Source organism: Passer domesticus, chromosome 19, assembly GCF_036417665.1.
Source record: "Passer domesticus isolate bPasDom1 chromosome 19, bPasDom1.hap1, whole genome shotgun sequence".
NCBI classification, from domain to species: domain Eukaryota; kingdom Metazoa; phylum Chordata; class Aves; order Passeriformes; family Passeridae; genus Passer; species Passer domesticus.
The window spans coordinates 10,120,787-10,141,306 of record NC_087492.1 but is presented as its reverse complement, the minus strand read 5'-3'; the positions used below and the strand labels follow the sequence as shown (position 1 = coordinate 10,141,306).

At 43.7% G+C, this 20,520-nt stretch overlaps 1 protein-coding gene across 5 annotated transcripts in view; it reads left to right on the top strand.

Moving 5' to 3' along the window:
• The window catches only part of CASTOR2 (cytosolic arginine sensor for mTORC1 subunit 2), a 123,341-nt gene that overhangs the window by 42,504 nt on the left and 60,317 nt on the right, over positions 1-20,520 (top strand). For 3 of the 5 annotated variants that reach the window (XM_064394354.1, XM_064394353.1, XM_064394356.1), the window contains exon 2: positions 18,469-18,539. In XM_064394354.1, the coding sequence (XP_064250424.1) occupies positions 18,469-18,539 (71 nt within the window). Of the gene's footprint in view, positions 1-5,049; positions 5,163-18,468; positions 18,540-20,520 lie in introns of those variants that run through there. The other 2 variants (XM_064394357.1, XM_064394355.1) reach the window with 1 other exon arrangement.

Genomic DNA, 20,520 nt, shown 5'->3' with positions numbered 1-20,520 from the left:
TGGAAGAATACCTTTCTCGACCTTTTATTTCCTCACTAAAGCCACAGGACTTTGTTCCAGAGAACTCAGCACCTGTATGTACAGTTGCTTTTCCACACTTGAAGTTCTGCTTTATAAGTTTTGGACTTGATGTCAAAATCTGAGGGTGTGTAGGAGAGAGATCAGTCAGGACAATGTCTCCTTTTAGCCCTCAAAACCCATCTTTGGAGGACTAGTGTTGGTGAAACTGCTCAGAGACTGTATTTTTCTCTGAAGTACACAGCTTAAAAGATAAAGCTTAAAAGATAAGTGAAACCTTAAATAAATGTGTGTTGTTGCATCAGGCAGTAAAAGAGAATGCTGGCCTCTGTTGACAAAGCAGATCACACAGCACCTGTGTGATTCAAGGGTTGAAGCATGTCCCTTTCTATGCAAAAACATTTTCTCTTCTTCGAGGTTCCTTGTCCCTGGTGTCTCCTTTTATTGTGGGTTTTTTCTATACAAATACCTTAGAAAAAAAGTCTTTGTGTGCTGTAAGCTGTGTGAGTTATGTCCTCCCCAAAGGCAGCAGAGTAGCAGGATAAACCAATGAGACTGATTTGGCTGATTCCTCATGATCAACTGTACATGTAATTCCTAAAGGCTTGAGTTTACAGTACTGCCCATAAATGGTGCAGAGTGCCCTTGGGAATCTGGTTTTGCTAAATGGCTGATTGGGTACAAAGGTTGCAAGACTAGTAAAAGCAGGAGAATTCTAAATCTTGCGTTAGTTTGACTGATCTTTGTAGTGGTGCAAATGTGAATTTAGATAGAAAGTTGTAAATAGTGTTTATCTAAGACAGAAGTAAATTATTTTCTTAGGAAGATGAGTGAAATTTTCCTTACCTGTTCTTACCCACTCTGGAGTGGAATTGCTCATGATGAACGTGAGTGCTGAGGGAAAACTAACAGTACTAGATTCAATCATGTGTTTAAATAAATTAAAAAACAAAACTGTTAGTCAGCTTCATAACTTATATTTAGCATGACCATTTAGTCCATCTTGAATATATCAGAAACCAGTGCAGAGGAATTAATAAGAAACCATAGCACAAATTAGTGCAGGATGACATTGTTCAATGTGTGACATTAAAGATTTGGCACCATGAGTTCATTTTGCTCTCACTTGTTGTGACTTCTGCCTCCTACCAGCTTAGAAAAGAGCTGGAGCTGTGCCTTAATGAGATTAACTCAACATGAATGGTCTGTGGTTTGCTCAGAGTTTATCAAATGCATTTAACTTTGATGAAAGCAAGGATTGCTTAGATGAAGTTTTCCTCACCTGTTGCCTCTGCTCAGTGATTCACTGGGTCTAGAAATTATAACAGCTCCAGTGAAGTCCCTTCTCATCTTACTGAGGAAGAGATCCCATGGCACAGTGGCACCTTGGATGGAAAGCAGAAGTCCCCTGCGCTTACAGGGTGAGACTTGGCACCCAGGTGTGAAGGAGCTCAGTTCATTTTGGTCACTCATATGGGTCTTGAGAGGTACTGAAATGCCTGACTCCTTTTCCACTTCTCTTGAAGCAGGAGGTGCTTTGGAAACCTCAGGGTAAAGAGCCTTGAAAGTTGGCCTGCTGAATTTTAGTGTGGAAGTCGGCTGGTGAGTAATAGTGGAGAAGTCCTGCCATCAGTGAGGCAGAAGCAGCAGCTCTAAGTTGATTTTCCCTTTACATCAGTGACTAAATGTACCATCCCCCAGTCTGATTTCTAGGAGGTTCTCCTCAAGCCTTGTTTGCTTGGTGCCTTACAGCTAATACACAGTGCTGAAACCTGAAATTGGTTCAGCTGTGTCAGGGCTAACAGATGGCCATTTCCTAGGAGAAGATACTGAGCGCTCTGTACAGGTTTTGCAGTGTGGTGAAAATCCAGGTTAACAGAAACAGCCAAAAGTGAAGGCTGAATTATATCAGATCCCTGAGTCATCAGCTATTGATGCAGAAGATCCTGCTACGCTTTTGTTGTGATGCTACTAAGTAGCATTTCCAGCCCTCTGGGCAAAGACATCAAAGGATAGTGAAGATAAAAACAGACCACTGTTGACTTTGAGAAAAATGTTCTATTTTTACAGGCAGATGTTAAAGTAACTGAAAACTTTAGAACTGCTTTAATGAAAGTTTGGCAGTCCTCAGCCTCCAAAAACTCATACCCAGGCTTGCTTTCTTTCCTCCAAAATCATAGAGCTGGCTTTGAGTGCCCCTGGTTCTTAGCAGAGGAAAGTTTTCCAGAATGAATGAGGAGCTCTGGGAGCAAAGCAAGGCCTGCTGTGACCTGGCAGGGCAGGAGGGTTGGCTGAGCCACGTCCTTTGCCAAAGATGCCCCTCAGTCATGGCAGTCTCTCACATGGACATCTGGGCTCCTGATATATGGGCTGCTGTGTTTGGGTCAGGTCTGATTCTCTTCTGGAGTGGTCCCCAACTCATGCTCTGTCACAGCTCTCTTCCACCAGTATGGCCATCCATCTGCTCTTCCCTTGCCTGGTGACACTCGCTATTGGGTTTAACTGCCTCTTCAGACAATTAATATAAAGAAACACCACAGCTTTACGTGGGATTTCTAAACCAGGCAGGATTCTGGCTCACAAAGCCTTCCCAGGCTGTACTTCTCTGTTGAAAATGAACAGCCAAACTAGTAAAGCTGGTTTGCTCTTGCTTTCTCTTGTAGTGAGATTCTTTGGAGTCTAGCATGGTTGAGCTCTGAGGTTTCCTGTGGTTAGGACAAGCTTCTTGTAGATTCTTGACAGGCTGGAGAACCAAGCCAAGTCCAACAACGCAAAGTTTAACAAGTCCAAGTACCTGCATTTTGGCCACAATAACCTCCTGCATTGCTCTGGGCTGGGCACAGTGTGGCTGCACAGAGCCCAGGCACAAAGGGACCTGGGGGTGCTGGTCAACAGCGACTGAACGTGAGCCAGCAGTGTGCCCTGGTGGCCAAGAAGGCCAATGGCCCTGGCCTGGAGCAGGAATGGTGTGGCCAGCAGGAGCAGGGAGGTCACCCTTCCCCTGCACTGGGCACTGCTGAGGGCACACCTCGAGTGCTGTGCCCAGCTCTGGCCCCTCACTTTGGGAAGGACGTTGGGACGCTCGAGCGCGTCGGAAGGAAGAAAGACCTTGGTGTATGACCCTGGATCATCTTCAGCTGCTAGAGTACACTGACAATTTCTCCAAATGCCTCCTGGGCGTCCAAACCCTCTATTGAGGTTAACCAGGGGAATATAGTTACAGGGAAGACAGAAATAAAAAATTCATGTTCCCAAAACATTCCCATCATTGTGCCAGATCAGCAGGAGACAGCAGTGCATAGATATTCCTATCACTCTTGTCTCTGTTCCATCATGGACCAGACTCTTGATCCTACACTCATAGGGAACAGCACCTAAATCTGTGGGTGAAATTGCAGCTTATGGTGCAAAATGCTCTTTGGGCAATTTGATGTGATAGGATTTGACTGCTTTGTACGTCAGAGGATCATTCTGCAATTCATGGAACTGCTTCTTCCAGCAGTGGAGCAAAAAGGCAAAGAACTTATTGGCGAACAAATGAATAGTAGCTTCCCTCTCTTGAATTTATTCAGTTCTTTAAGATACAAATGTATTCTTGATGGCCAGAGAAATCAGTCATTCTGCATTAGGAAGCTGGTTGATTGTTGCATTAGGAAGCTTTAGCAGGCCTTTATTAAGCTCTGTGTAAGTGGTTTTAGAAACAACTTAGAGGGGAAAATAGGATGTGGTTTAACACAGAAGCCCTTAATTATGTTTTTGTGTTAATACTTAAAATTTTAATTGTAAATATGTGAAAATATGTTACTTTGTATGTGAAAATGAGTTAGTTCATCCTCCAAAACACCCCTGGTGTGACATTCATCACTGCCATACTACTGTGACTTGTACTACACCTGAATTTTAATCATTGTATTGTTATGTTCCAATTTGATAACTCTCTTAGTGTCACAAGATCAGATGTGTTTAATTATGGAACAGGATCCTGCTGAGGTTTACAGATAGTGCGTGCCCCAAGGACGTTGTAGCTGAGCTGTGTGTTGGCTCGCGTTCCTTAGCAGCCTCCATCATCTGTGCAACTTTCCATCCCCACAGGGAATGTGCTGAGGAAGGAAGGGCTGTTCAGCAGAGCTTGAGGCGTGGGAAAAGGTGCATCAGAGTGGGCCAAACAGACTAGGATTGTGTATTGAGATATTCTGCATCAAGAATAATAGCAAACACTTGAGATTTGGACTAAGATGGACAATACTGGAGTCTGAGGTCTTGTCTGTGATAATGCACTGGAATAGCAAAGGAAACTCTCAGCTTGGCAGCTGGGCACACTGTCACAGCCCAGTGGAGAAGACATTTTAGCTCTTAACCTTCCAGTGAGATTTGAACCTTGGCACTGGGTGAAGGAGACCTTGTGCAATAACCACTGGATTTCCTAATGCCTTGTCTGTTGCTCCCCCTCTTGATCTAAGAACTTTGAAGATCAGAGAGTCATTTATAATTGTTTTCTGTTTTTTGAGCAGCGTTCACCCCCTCACTCCTTGTTCAAAACCCCCCATGTTGTTTATTTACTGATATATGCCAGCAGGAAATAAAAGTGATGACTTAGCAAATTATTTCTGCCAGAACAAAGCCTGCAGACTGTATCTCCAAGCATAAGCTTGACAGTAAAGCCTTGGGTTCAGCAAAACAGAAGCTGTCTGTATTGAAAGAAGAGATCCTGTCTTTCCCAGGCTGTCCTGTACTCTGTGTTCCCCCTTACAGTCAAGTCCTGGTTTCAGACAGTTTTTGTACAAATTCTCCAACTGCTCTCTCAAGTGCAAACAGCTCAGGCAGCAGTTTGCAGAAACCTCCTGGAACTGCTGCTGGAGACTCCGGTTTATAGAAGTGAGGTCCTGCTGGAGACCTGTGCACCATGTCAGACCAAATTAGGTGTACATCCATATTTATGCTACAAAAGTCTTATTCATATTCATCCTCTCTACAGGACTGAATCTTATCATTCAGGTCATTATTTCCTTTGCCAGCTTTTTTGCTGTTGCTTGGATTGATCTGTGGATGAAACTGGCAGGGTGCTGTCATCCTGCAGTCCTGTGGGCCTGTGCTTTGCTCTCCTCACTGTTCTCTCCCTGCAATGAGTGTGCAGGCAATACCTGGTGAGTTTGTTTCTGTTGTTTTGTGCTGTGAAAAAAAGCCAGATTTTTGCTTGAAAGCAAAGTCCATATATTGCTGAAGGCTGTGCTCCCTTTATCCTCAGCATAGTTTAAAAATATTCTTTAAGAGTTACAAACTGTTTATTCCACCAGAGAACTTATTGGAAGAGCAGTAAATGTTAAGACCTGTCCGGGCTGTGTGAGGCCACAGTGAATATCTACTTTTGTGGTCTGTTCTATAAAGATGAGATGCAATAAAACCTGATATTGATACTGATTTTTTTTTTAGAAAGTGCTTTGAGGTCTTGTGAAAAGCAGCAAAGAGAAGCCAGGTGGAATTGTGCCGAAGAGTCTTTTCACCTCCCTGCCAGGTCTACTCACAGTCTAGCTAAAGAATTTGTGTTCTCTAGTTCTTATTCAATATGTTACTGTCTTAATTCAATATTTTACTTAGTTTTGTATGTTTTTCTAGGGTATTCAAGTGGTTTTTTGTGACCTAAATATATTTTTAAGACAGAACTTTCTGAAAGTGAGACAGGGAGAACTTCTGAGAGAAGCCCTCTCAGTAAGAGAGGAGAAAGACTTGGGGTGGCTGAAAAGTTGTGCATGAGCCAACAACGTGCAGATGCAGCCCAGAAAGCCAACCACATCCTAAGCTGAATCAAGAAAGTGGACAACAGGTCAAGGATTCTCCCCCTCTCATGTGAGTACCTGGAGTGCTGTGTCCAGGTCTGGGGGTATGGAGTTGTTGGAGAGGGTTCAGAGGAGGTCAGGGAGATGCTCTGAGGGCTGGAGCCCCTCTGCTCTGGAGCCAGGCTGGGAGAGCTGGGGGCACTCACCTGGACAGGAGAAGGCTCCAGGGACACCTCAGAGCCTTTTCCAGTGCCTAAAGTGGCTTATAAAAAAGAGGAATTTTTTCACATGTGCAGATAGGGAGAGGACAGGAGGGACTGGTTTTACACTAAAAGAGGACAGGTTTGAAGGTCTCTTCCAAGCCAAACCATTCTCTCATTCAGTGCTGCTAATCACTGGTATTTGCTGGCCCTGGAGATGGGAAAACTGAACTAGGTGAGTCAGGCTATGAGTTTGCACTTTGCATTGTGCCTTACACTACCCAAAGTCCAGGGCTGCATCTCACCTAGGTTTTGTCATTTATTCTGATTGTGGTTTGTCAGGACAACAAACTTTTCACTGGAGTCTTTATGAAACATTAAACAAAACTTAGGGTATTCACCCAGATGAATGAATAAATAAGCTTTTTTCCTATGATCATGCTTCGATGGGTTTTGAAATAACAATGACAGAAAGGACTCCTACAGGCAAGGAATGAGAACCCTGGTCTGTAGCTGTAAAGAATGTTTCAAATCCTGACTTCAGTGGAAACAAATTGTTGACATACTTCAACCATATCCCTCAGTTCACAGGGCAGTGTTTTTCCTTAGATCTATAGATTTTTACAATTTACGCAGGTCTGTTATCCTGGAATCCTATATTGCTAAAGTAATTAGGTTTAAAAGTACAGAACTGAGGTGACAGAAGAACCTTTTACATTACAGACTCAGCTTCCTGAAGTTTTGACTTGTTTACTTTCCGAGCTGGACACTGTTATGTTGAATGCTTGAGCTCTTGGATGCCTGAGCTGGTTGCATTTTTCCACAGCAGGGAAACATCCCCTACAGAGCTTTTCAGCCCAGGCAGTGTGGCATGAACATGCAGGTGTCACAGTGCTAGGCATGTCTGGAAGTATCTTATCTTCCCTTTTTTAAGTCATCTGATAGTTTTATGAAAATTAAAAGCAACATCTGACAGCATATTTTCTGTTGTGTCCACTTGCCCCCTTGCAGGTTGGAAGGAAAAATGAAGTCAGAGCATTTCCAGCCATGGAAATGGGTGTTGGCATTGCCCAGCATTACCCTTATTTGGTTTTGGTGGGCCTCAACATAGCTGCACACAGAGGAAGATCCAAGACCATTACTCATTAAGTTCTCATACTTTGGAGGTGTCTTGTGATGATACAGCCTTATATTGTTCTGAGAGTATTTGTTCTTCCCCAAACCTTTACAATAGGAGGATCGTGTAGTTTTTTGTGGTTTTTTAATCTTTGCTATTGATCTCACAATTTCAATTTTCTGTAAATCTTTGACAGCTGCTATTTTGTTGCCTTAATTTTCTCAGTCTATTTTAATACTTAAACTGCACAGCACTTGGTGAGGACAGGACATAAGTACCTGATTACAGTCTGCTGGACCTTCAAAAGGCCTGGTCATTTTGCAATAGGGATCTTAGGTTGTTTCCAGAGAATGTGTTTAGGGACTCTCTTGGTTACTGAAGCATCTCTTCCCTTTTCTCATTCTGCCCTTCTCTGTGGTAATACAGGTAATGCAGTAAGACATAAAATTAAATGGGGATTAGAATTTCATGAGAAGTAGCATTTTAAATTGAGCTGCACTTGATTCATTTATTTTTTAAAAGAAGGGGCATAAGGCAAGGGAAAATCTGCTAGTTAAAGTATTAAAATCTGCCAGGGGGAAGGCATTTCCCTTAACTTCCAAAATACCTATCCAGTCAAAGACGAGTGGAAGTAGATGTTGTCTGTTCCCTCAGGGTCTCACTTCTAACTTAGTGTCATGCTACCTCTGCTTGTGGAAAGTTTGTCTGAGCATTATAAATGCATTGGATTGGTTCCCACAGACTTGAAATGCTGCTCTTTACAACATAAGGTGACCACTGCCATTTAGGTGCTTTTTAGTTTGACTAAGATGACAGCTAGTACTGATTTCTGGTAGTTGGAACCATAAACTGTTAATGAAATGCTAACTTCTTTCCTGACACAGTTCTGTCATGCCCCCCTTCCCCAGCACAATTCCTCTTGTGTCTTGGTTTGAAAGACAGATGTCTGCTAAGGAAGGCAAGAACTTCCCTTGGAATGTAGAATATGACCCCCTCCCCTCTGAATTGTTATAACTTTGAAATTAAGGAGCTTTCAGGCAGAGATACAGGAAAAGGAATAACAGTTGTGTACTAGTAGTAAAGAACTAGTAGTAGTATGTGTATAACAAGGCAAACAAAAATGGCACCAACAAAAAACAAACAAAACAAAAACAACAACAAAAAACAAAAAAACCTAACCAAAACCAAAAAGCAGAAAACCCAACAAAGTCTCTTTGAGCACTTCCCCTGGCTGCAGTTCCGGGCGCGGCCAGCAGGGGCGCTGCTGGCTGCCGGCGGGCACGCGGGGCGGGCACTGCCCCGCGCCAGCAGGGGGCGCTGCGGCGGGCCCAGGCGCCACACGGGAATGGCGGCCGGGCTGGATGGCGGAGCCGGGCTGCGGCAGGAGCTCGGCAGCTGTCCCTGTCACTGTGTGCTGTCCTGGCAGGCAGGGAGTGCGGGCTACAGTGCAGCAAAAACCTGAAGCAGAAGCAGAGGCACAGCACGGCTGGGCAGCAGCAGCCAGGCTCCGCAGCAGGGACTGGAGATGCTCCCTGGGAGGGGGAAGGGGCTCAGGGATCCCGGGGGTTCCCCTGAGGCACCCCAGCAGAAGTTGAAAGTCTCTTTTTTAGTGAGACAGGGCGTTGATAAGGTCCCAATGGCCGCTCTTACGAGCAGAGCTGCACTCACGGTAGAAGAAAGGCAGCAGACAGAACCCCGCAGTGGTGGGGAGCTCTCCCCACAGCCACCGCAGCCCGTCTGCCCTATGGATGCCGAGAGAACAAGAGCCAGCAGCTGCCCCAGCCCCTTTTTTCCCAGCCCAACTCTCCCAGTATCTCTGAAGGAGGGAAGCCCTCAGGTAAGAGTGCAGCCAGGTGCCCTCCTCCCCTGAGCTTGGCAACTTCTTTTGTCTCTCCAAAGTACCTGGTCACTATTATCTCTTAGCAGCAAAAATTGGAGAAAATTCCCTAAGAAACAAAAGAACTCCTAAACCCCAACATCTTGGTTGAAAAAACAGCTGTTTTCTAGTCACCAAGCAAAATGAACAGCCTTACAAAGCATGTTCCTAAAGCACACCTCTGTGTGATTTGCTCTCTGGAAACATCTACACTTCCTTGTGCTGGCTGCTGCACAGAGAGCACAAGAGTTCTTGTGCTGAAACTCTGAAAGGATCAGAAGCCAAATATGAAGGCACTGCAGCCCCTTACATCAGCCAGCAAACATATCCCAAATGTCAGAACGTGGCCTGGGAATGGGTAACTCCCTTAACTTCTGGAGACTTTTGGAGCATTGCTTTGAGGCCCTGAATTGAGCTGCCTTTGAGTTCGTGTGGCATCTCTCACACTGGTGGTTCTGCAGGGGGCTGAGCCAGACCCAGCAAAGCTCAGTCCCATGGAGTGACTGGTGTGTTCTTCAGAGTGTGAGAAACAACTGTTCACTTTGAAAACTTAAAAAGATTTATTAAACCTTAACAAAAATACAACAAAAGACTACACAAGGAAAAAGTTACAGCACTGGGAACTGCCCACGTGCATACCATGTGGCCAGTTCATCTTCAAGATGGATGCTCAGTCTTTTATACCCCTGGGGGTTGCATCAGCCAGCCCCGGCCCCTCACAAGGTCTGTCAGTCAGCTCTTCTTTGCCATTTATTAGTGGAGACTGCTTTCCTGTAATGTGACTGGAGGTCAGGTGTTGCCATGCCTCACCCCCTAAGCAACAAGCTTTTCCATTCCCAACTGCCCCAGGTAAGGGACACATGTGCACACCTTCTTTTTACCTGTCCTAGACAACCCTGGCTGTCTGATGGCAACAGCACAGGAGGTGAAAAGGGAACTATGGGGAGAACAGAAGACATCTAAACTACAATAACATAATTATACATCACTAAAGCTTTTCTTAGTATTCACACAATAGTTATCCCTTAATTGCGAGAGCCAATCATCTCATTATCCATCTATAACAAGAGTAGGGGAGCAACAAAGAACATCTGTGGGATGGTGCTGGCCATGACACTGATTTTGACCCAAACAGTGACCACTCTGCATTATCATTTATGGCATATATACTTCTGCAGGAGCTCTGACTTTTGTTTTGGGTGTTGATTTGGCAGCTGGATTTTAGGAACAGTATTCCAAAACTGCAAAATTCCATCTGAGCCATGTAATGCTGATTTGCAGAATAATCTCTCGTGTTTTCCTTGGGGCTGGTAGGCCTGGGAAGAAGTTTTATGCTTCTGCCTTTACTATGGGCTTTTCCTTTGCAGTGTGAAGAGACCAGTTTAGAAAGAGAGTTTTGGAAGAGCATTGTTAAGAATAATACCATCTGACATTTTCAAGGCTGAAACTTTGTGGATAGTCAGTATTGACTGACTGTAAAAACCTTAAAATTCTTAAAATGCATTTTCCACTTTGCTTATGTATATAGGGATCTTGATCCAGAAAAAAAAATGGCACAAGAGGAGTTTCCTTTTACTTCATTAACAAAGGAAGCAAATGAAGCTTCCTTTTGGTGCCTCTGGGAGTTGTAGATTTGGTTAACTATGGGTTTATGGAAAGCTGGGTACAGGCACATTTACAACACTATTTTGCACATAATATGAGCTAGAATATACAGAAATACTAAACATCACTGGGCTGGGTAGTATCCATCTTGAGCAGGACCCAAAAGCAGAGCCTAGGAGAATGAGATCAGTCAGAGGCTGCTTTTGCTGTAACAGTGTCCTTAGTCACACACAAAGCTGAAACTTCTCTCTGAACTTAAAGGAAAGTTGGGGAAACTCTGTTTTTTAATTTTTTATTCAGGCTCCTAAATTGTTAATGTGCATTAAATTTGGGGTTGACATGCAGCCTCACAGCATTTGTCCTCAGATTGATGTGGGGTGTTGGACCTGCTTGCAAGTAGAAGCTCTTTGAAAATGATGAGGCCTGAAATGTGCTTCTCCTGCCTCTCCACTCCCATGGAGTGTGGCTTGCTGAATCTCCTCCCTCTTTAATTCCCCCAGCACACATGTTCTCAATTGCCGCCTGCATTGAAGCTGCAAACATTTCTTGTGCATCTAACTTCTTATACTGAGCACTGGAATTATATTTCAGCACTTTGTGGGAGAACTATTATATCCCATGCTGTGAAAATTGTGTCTATGGTTCCTGTAGGAAAACAAGTCCACAACAGATTTTCTGTTTCTTCATCCTTCTTTACGTCTCTTGGAGCAATATTGCATGAACCCCTTACCCCCAGTGCATTGAGCATGGGTTGCTCCCATCTTTGAAATAAAAAGCATATGCTCTGCAGTCTGTGTTTTTCATTGCTGTCCACAAAATAATCACTGGTTTTTTGCTGATCACAGTAATAGCTACTATGAACCCCAAATAAATGAGTTTGGATGTACAGGAGTATTACATTTGATGAAAACTCAGTTGTATTGTAGTGTTAGTAGGATTTAAAAGTCAATATTCTGCAGCAGAGGACATTTAAGGAGTGATAGTATAATGCCTGATTTGGAGGGGAAAAGGAAATTGGAGTTAGTCTTTTTCTCAGTGTGTGCATTGTTCTGATAGTGTAATCCTTCAGGATCTTGGTGGTATCATGTATTCACGAGCCTTTGTTGTACATTAATTAATACTTTATTTTCATCTGTGAACCATAGGACCCACACCCACATCTGTAATGTGTTTCTCAGTTCAGATTTTGGGTTGCAGAAGATAATTTTATGGTTAAGGAAAATGCAGTGTTGTACTCCACCTCTCTCTTGTGCTGAAAATTAGTTCAACTCTGACAGTGATCAGGGGATATTGTTACTGCTGTACAGACAAAGTTTTTAAAGCACAGTTACCTTCTGCTTAAATCATGATGGGCTTGTTCAAACGGAAAGAATTACTTTTGCATCTCATCTGTGACTAAGTTGACTCACAATAGAGTGGCCTCTGAGAATGCCTGCATGCCAAGAGAGAAGAGGAAAAGGTGTGTCTGGATCAATTCATTAATTGTTAGATAATAAATGACTGCTCTTTGCCATTGCACACAAACTAAACCTCTTTTTCATTTACTGCTCCAACTTCTCCTTCAGAGATCTGATTACAGCATTCTCTGCCAAAGCACGAGTTCTTGCCATTTTGATGTAAACACTCATTGACCCTCTGAGGAGATTTGAAAAATTGCTTTTTTGTCATTAACAATGATAAATCTGTAAACAATATTGTTAAAGGTGCCGGGGGGGGTGGGCATCAAACCAAGATGAACAGATTAAAGGACTTTAAGAAGTGATGTACGCTTTTACAGTTGTGCTCTGAGAAGGAAATTGGTACAGGCAGCACTGTACAATGCATCAGATGTAGTTTCATGAAAATTATTTTTATAATTCTTGATGAAATTTAGGGATTTTTTTTTTTTTTAGGTTTTTGCTATTGCTCTGCTGCTTGTCCTGGGGTAATGTTGCACCATTTGAGGCACTGTTGTTTCTGGTGTGTTGCTTAAAAAATGCTGGAGGAACAACAGCAATAAAACATGAGCAAAGTGCTTGAGATGCTCATTTAATTCCCATTAGCACAATAAATGTGAATATGATGAGGTTTGTTTTGGTTTTATATCCCCATGCTTCTCCACAGGGATGGTTTAGATCTGTATCAGAAATGGAAGCTGAGTCATAGGCTGGCCAGGAGGACCAGAATGGAACAAGGCGTTTGATCTGAGTTTCTGGAGCTAACAATGTAACTCTGGCCATTTTGGAGGGAGGTGTTTTTTATTGGCAGTCTGTTGGGTTTTTTTAAGTGGATAGGAGTCTTGCCTCATTGTCCAATTTGTAAATCCAAAGACCTTGCAGTCTATATTAGCAGACTGAAATAATTCCTGATGTAATTTATGAATTTATCTAAAAGAAAGAGAGCTTTCCTGCCTGCCACATAGGCTTGGGTCAGTGGAATGGCCATAACCTCCCCTGCTTGCCCAGGGCAGTGTGCCTGCAGCTATGGGGACTGGATCCTGTAACCCAAGGGTGTGTTGCTGCCTGCCTCAGCACTGGGTCAAAGGTGCTCCCATCCCAGCAGGCACAGAGGCTGGGAACAGAACCAGTTGCAGGGATCTGGCTTAGCAATGACAGCCTGTCCTGCAGCTGTCCTCACATAGCTGGCTGTAATGACTGAGGAACATGTTATCTAAGGTAACTTTAGCTTTTGGATACTTCTGTTATGGGCAGCTCTCCTGTCTCTTGGGTCTGAGGGCTGTGACACTGTTCACACTTCAAGTGTCTTCATCCCCTCTCACAGTAATTTATTCCTAAATATTTTTTTCTGGAGAAGGATGGAAAAGCTTTTAAATACAGGGTTTATTTTCTCAGAGAAGAATGTGCTGAGAGGCCTTGCAAGCAGCTTTCTGTTCTCCCCCCAAGTGCTCTGAGTTGAGAGGATGTGTCTTTGTCCTTCCTGCATGTTAATAGTTACTATGGTTCCCACTAATGGTTTTATAGTAGGTCAGCATAGCATAGGCAGCACCTCAGCAGTGCTTAGGATGGCCATGGTTGGTCCATGTTGAAGGCTCTTGCTATTCCTTGATGCTGGCAGTGCTGTGCTGCTTTGGTTCCTGAAGAGAATCATGTCCTGCTGCACTCATGTGCATCTGCTCTGGTTCACCTTCTGCCTAAGCTTGCCTTAAATTCACTTTATCCCAGTATTGAGGTTCCAAGTATTTCATTTTGACATAAAGAGCAGCAGATGATTTTCTTATCAGTCTCCTGGCTTTGTGGAGCTGCACGGCACCCTGATAGTGTTCTGCAGCTCTGCACAGCCCTGGCAGGAGCTGCAGAAATGTCTCCAGTGGGGAAGTCCTCAGAGGCAGTAGGAGGGATGATGTTTGTTTTGATCCTCTTGAAGGGACCTCCAGTTCACATTTACAAGAAGTGAACATGGAGTACAGTGGCCAGAAGAGGGGTCCTGCCTCCAGCCAGCTGGAGAAAAGGGGCCATTGGATCTACTGGGCTGTGTGGATCTGTGGCACATCAGAGCCACAAGCACATAAGGCTTTAGTTGGCATTGCTGCACTGTGTACCCCAATTCCATCCAGGTATGTAGGGGCAGAATCCAGCTCCATTTTTGCAGTGACAGGAGGATCCCAACAGCTGACTGTACTGGAAGCTGAAGTGAGCCTGACTGGAAATGAATGGCAAAACCAGCCCATTGTGCCTGGCCCAGAGAGCCCATGTATCCTTGGCATAGATGGTCTCAGGAGAGGGTATTTCAGGGACCCAAAAGGGCATCATTGGGCTTTTGGGAGAGCTGCTGTGGAGACAGAGGAAAATGGGCAGCTGAATACCCTGCCTGCTCTCTCAAAGGACCCTTCTGCAGTGGGACTGCTGAGGGTGGAAGAACAACAGGTAGTGATCGCTGCCATACCAGTGCCCTGACAGCAACACTGCACCAGCTGGGACTGTGGGACCCCATCCATGGGATGAGTTGACAACTGGAGAGCCAGGGAGTGCTCAGCAGGACTTACCCATCCTTTAGTAGTCCTCAGTGGCCTCTATGTCATTAACAGCACAGGTGTGCTTTACTGCTTTCCAAATATGTCTCACAAGATGTTGCATTGAATCTTCCTCTTGTCATTTTTATAAACTGCAAAAAGGATCAACAAAATTTAGATTATTAGCATGTGTCTTATTCTGTGATAAGATTATATATTTTGTCATGATAATATTCAGAGTGAAACATACAAATCCCTCCTCATCTCAAATGGGAAGACAGCCTGGAACAAATCCCAATAAATTATGTTTTTCATATTCACACAGATGAACTTGCTGCTGCTGCTTCTAAATTTCTATTCAGTTCAACTGCTTCTTTGCAAGCTTCTGTGTTACTTCCAGACTTTGCATTTGACTTCCTTGAATGGCATTTAGCCATGGTTTCCTACATGTGGGGAGACCAGCTGCCCACGTGCTTCTGGAATGAATCTTTTCCATAGGGCAAGCAGTTTTGTAACTTTACCCTGCTGAGACAGCAATTAATTAAGCAGTTTCTTTACAAATTAGGAGGTAGGACTTGTGGTCTTCCTTTAAGACCATTGCCTGTACTGAACTTCGAAATGACCCAAAGCAGTATTCCCTGCAACTTGTGCTCTGTGTGTGACCCAGAACAAATAGAAGTCACATTCATCCCAGTATTACCACTCTTGTGATCTCAGCAGACCTAGAAGACCAAATGGCTGGAGGAGACACTTCTGGTGTGGACCTGCAAGCACAGCCAGCACTCCACTTTCCTGCTCACTTCTCCCATGGAGACTGGAGTACTGTTTGCAAACTGAAATGATGCTGTTGCTGTATCCCGTAGGCACTTTCCTGCTCTGTGCAAGCTTGAGTATTTCTTCCATACACAGTGTACGCTTTGCAGTTTCAAAGATCTAATCTAATAATAGATTGGTCTACATTTGTGGCATTGCCAGAAAAAGGCATATGTTGTCAGGCAGTCAAAGTCAGCAACAGTGCTTAAGTGGAAATGTGCTTAAACACTGAGAAGGCAGAAATCCAAAATAATCCATCCAAGGCTTGGCTATTAGGAAACTAAAAATATTGTCTTCCTACATATAGGGTTTCCACATGTACTTAGAGAAATACTGTTTGTCTGATGTCTCAAAATTATTAAAGGGTAATTCTTTTCCTTTCTTGGCTTTGGTGTGATAATAGAAGATGCTGTTGGCATTCAGCTTATTGAAGACTGAGTAATTTCTATTTCCTCTTCTATTTAAGAGGAAATAGAAATTATTGAAATAACTGGAATGGAAGAGGCATGTGTAGTGTAATGTGGTAGAGAGAGATGACATTGAGTTCCTTTTTTCTATCACACAAGGTTTGCAATTTCAATTTTTCAATTTTAGATTTCCTCTGGGAAAAGAATGCATCATTGACTTGAACTAAGTGAATGTGTACTACAAGAACCACTGGTCTTCTCTGTACTGGTGAAATTCTTCACTTTTAAATTCAGATGGCTCTGTGGTCCTGACCTTTTACAGAGCTGCACTGAGTTGGAGATTGGGCTTTGAGATGGTATATGAAGATATGAGGTTTTGACATGAGTTCTAAGGCAGCAATTATGGGATTTCATGTGTACATATCTCTTAAATATCAGCATATTTAGATGTGTGGCCAGAAACTGGCATCTGTCACAATCATTCTTCTTCTGCTGAGATCAGTGTGTGCACACAGACACATATTACTGTTCTAGTAAAAAATTCTTCCATAAATGCCATTGCAGATCAGGAAAGGTTAGGTTTTTAATATTAATGTTTTCTCCTTTAGGACCTCTAGTTTCTCCCTACTCAGCATGCATGTGACTCAGTCAGGCAGTAGTAGCAAAGAGTTTTATTTCAGTGACTTCTCTAGCGAATTCACCCACTGTAACAAATACTTCTGCCTCCTGGAACCCACCTGAAGCAGCACCCCAGAAGTCCTTTTTGCCCAGCTTGTATTACCCCTTGCACTAGTGTATTACACCAGCCTGGTGCAGTTTAGAAGTGATGGTAAAAAAATTGAGCTGCTGCTGTTTTCTGCTTCTTTTGGCACTATTCCTGGAGAGAGTTGAGTTGGTAAATGTGGCTGTCACAGCAGCTATTACCAATGACACAAAATAATTAAGTTGTGGTTTCTTTTGTGGTGTGGCTGCGGCTGTATTTTATAATGATATGTCTGTGCTAAGAGGAAGTGTTATGCTTGATTGTTGTGATGGATGCTTCCAGGAAAACAGGACAGGTCTCTAAAGGCAGGTTGTCTAATGCTTTCCATGTACATGAAATCCTGTTGGTTACATGGCAGACCACTAATTGAACTGTGTGTTGTTTCCTCTCAGTTTTCTGATGAGGTGGTGAGGAGGGCAGCATCCATCTCATTTTTCTCCCTGTTACTTTTGGAGGGGATAGCTGCTGTTTCTTCTTTTCAGCCAGTCAAAAGAATGCTGATGCCAGGTTTTCATCTGATTCTTTATGAAGTGATGCTTTCATTTTTTGATGTCTTGAGCCACCACTATGGGGTTCCAGACGTCCAAAAGTCTTGAAGACTTTTTGGACACTTTTTCTCAATAGTGCTGAGAAACCCTGGTAGTCCCTGTTTCTTGAATCCTGCTGAATTGTTCTTCATGCAGAAATTACACTGTGAAGATGCTGTGAAATTTGGGGGCCTTGAGAACAGTCTCTATTTTTCTAGTATTTAAAATATTTTCTGTAGGTTGTCTCAGATAAATTTGAGAGTATTGTAGTGTAATGGTGAAATCCTGCTCTTTTGTTCTTAGAGATACATGCTCTTCCTGCTGCACCTAATTTAGAGGGAAAAATTTTTCCTGATCTTAGGCAACAAACACAGTCAGCCCATGTGCTCTGGCATTCTCCTGGAGGGGCAGGGAGCCCTGTGGGTGTCGAGGATGCTGGCCAGCACTGTCCTGATGCTCTGCTGAAGGTGAACATGAGCTTGCAAAGTGTCATGCTAACCTTCCTGTCATTGCTGGGGATCAGCTAGATAGAAGCTGGGGTTATTTCAGTAGATGTTGGTGTACATATGTTGGTGTGTCAGGGGGAAAAAAATCTTTTCAACTATATGTAGTGTTAAGCCTTAAGGCTGAAGCTTTTTTTGTTTGTGTGTCTGCGGTGGAAGAATCCCATGTCACATTTGATTTGTATCTGCTGTTAGAGGTGACATTGTGTTAAATGGTGAACCAGCTGGGGGTGCTGCACTGCACATGGCCTGTGGTGTCAGAGGATGGAGCAGAACAGAGGCCACAAGGGATGGGGCCGGGGACAGCTCAGCCTTGTGTGCATTGCCTTGATGGCTGCTACCACTCTTCACCAGGAGCACCCAGGAAGGGGAGACGACCAGCACAGGAAACTGGGATGCTGTCTGCTGGTGGCAAAAACCTCTGAAGGAGCAAGAAGAGATACTGGGGCTTGGTTGAGAGGTTAGATGTCTAGCCTTGATAAGGCAAGAAACTTCAATGGGCAAAAGGTGTATGTGTGAGCCATGGAAATGCTTTTGGAGCATGCTGGAGTGAGCAGTCAGTGAGCAAAGTTTTTTGCTTTGTGTCAGTGCAACACAGCAGGTCCTGGATGCAATGGGAAGCCTTAAGGGATATGGTAATTAAGAAAAGTAACTAAGAGCTAAGTAACAAAAATAATAAGAGTTTTAGCAGCTTCATTGTGCATAGGCAGGCAGCAGGGAATATGGGTCACACAGTGTGAGCTACCCAGAAATAAAATCCAGGTCTGTTAATGCCTCAGGCCTCTCCATAAACATCAGACTGTGACTCTTTCCTTCAGCACAGCTTGGATGGGAAAGGATTTCCATTTTAGGAGGAAGATGAGGCTCTGCTCAGTCCAGGTGCTAATCATGTTCTCCTGCTGTTTGCCTTTGCCAGGTGCAAGTTCTTCAGCCTCACAGAAACCCCTGAGGACTACACCATCATTGTGGATGAAGAGGGCTTCCTAGGTAAGTGTCAGCACGTGCCACTTTGATATCCAGCATGGGGTGGATGAGGAAAACATGTCATCTCACTGAGACTGTAAACCAAAATGTTTGTAAAACAAGTCTGTTTGTAAGTGCTGGTAGTACAGCTCTGAAAGGTGCTTTGATCACTTGAGCATGCTGTCTCTGCTGCAATGCTGTACAAGGCAATTCAGACATGGAATATGAATATATTTGAATGCTGGGAGAGGATCACACACAAATCTTAAAGAGTAGTTTAAGCAGGTTTGAAAAAGCAAAACCCTCTGCATATGATCACATCAAAATGAGCTGGCCTGTGTCCCCAGGCCTCCATAAGTATACCACATCTTGCATTTCCAGCTTCTGTGAACCCCTGTCTTTGAAAGGAGCACTTGTTTGTATCATCCCTACAGCCTGCACAATGCTGTGGAGTTGTGACTGGGCTCCTTTGGCACATCTGTGTAAGCTGTGATTTATCCCCCTTCCTTACACCCAGCTTTCCCTGTACTAAGTGTGCCATCTTTACCTGGGGTGGCTGAAGGGGTCAAAGGTGGAGTTGGTCATATGTCACAGAAGGTGGTTGGCATGTGCTTGAGAGCTGCAGATTCTTGGCATTGTGCAAGAGCTGATGTAGAGAATGGTTTGGCTTTGTAAATGGAAATAGTTTGTAATAACCTTTGCCATGTGTGGAGGTTTTGTTTGTAATGGTGTTATTGCGGTGAGGGAATGAGGAAGTGTTGGGCAGCTGTTATTATTTTTGTTCCATTACTCTTTCTGTGTTTGGAATTAGAAGTCTACACATTTTGAGGTCAGAGAAAATTCATTAAAATATGAAAAAAGAGGATTTCATTCCTGAATAGGAATTACCTCTTGTGACACTGTAATATTCAATGGTTTTGTAATAGACAAACTACAGGAGAAAATTTGAAACTACATCATCTTTAGTACAGAGTTTTATGATCAGTAACCTTGTTGAAGCTGGCCCTTTTCTGCTTCAGGAATACTCACAAACATGATAAAACAAGCTACCTTTTAGACTAGTACACTGGTACCGGAACATTTTAGTAAATTAATCACTAGGCTGAGAATGTTGACTGGATCTTTACAGCTGTATCTGTTTATAATTTGGGAGTTTTGAGGTTTGATTGAAAGTCTATGCCATGTACTTTTGATCCTGGAAGAGGTGACAGAGGGTTCTGCTGCCAGAGTGTCCCTTGTTGTATTTTTTCAAGGGGCACGTGTACAAGAATTTTACTTCCAATGGTAGTATCAGCTTTTTTGTTATCAGTGACAGCTGAGGAAAATCAATTTTAATTTGCTTTTGCCATGACAGTAGGATGCAGAGCCTCCCTCTAACAGCTTCATTTTAAGTGAAGACTCACTAAAGAAGGAGAAAGTTTCTGGGTTATTTTTTTAAGGGGCGCAGTACATGGCACAGCAAGAAACCCAGGGATTCTCATTCTTAGGAGGGAGGCTGTGTCACTGAACCTTCAGGTAGGATGTTCCAGGGGCTTGCTCATCTCCAGCATTGTGTTTGTGCCTGACATCCATGGCACTCGTTTCTCTGCCCAGTTGGCATGACACACATTTTTCAATTCAGTCACTGGTGACAAGTTGAACTGGAACCACCCCTGTGGAGTCTCCAGCAGCCACAGTGCTGTTTATCTCTGGAAATTATACTACTTGAAACAAAGGTGAGCTCAAGCAGTGGTCTGGCTCATCCATACTGAGCGACTGTTGCACTGTGCACCGTTGGTTGTGCTCAGAGCAAGTCCCAGGTCTGGCACAACCACTGTCTTAAAGAAGCTGCATGTCCCAGGTTATCTCTGTGAACCAGGCAGTGCTGCTGCAATTCCAAGCAGCAGTCCTCTCTGGATCTTCTGTTGCCTTGGCACTCTCTGCCACCTGAGCTTGGTGCTGAAAGTCACAGTGCCCACCTACCTTCCTATGGCTGTGGTTTGGGGACAGAACAACCTTGGGGTTT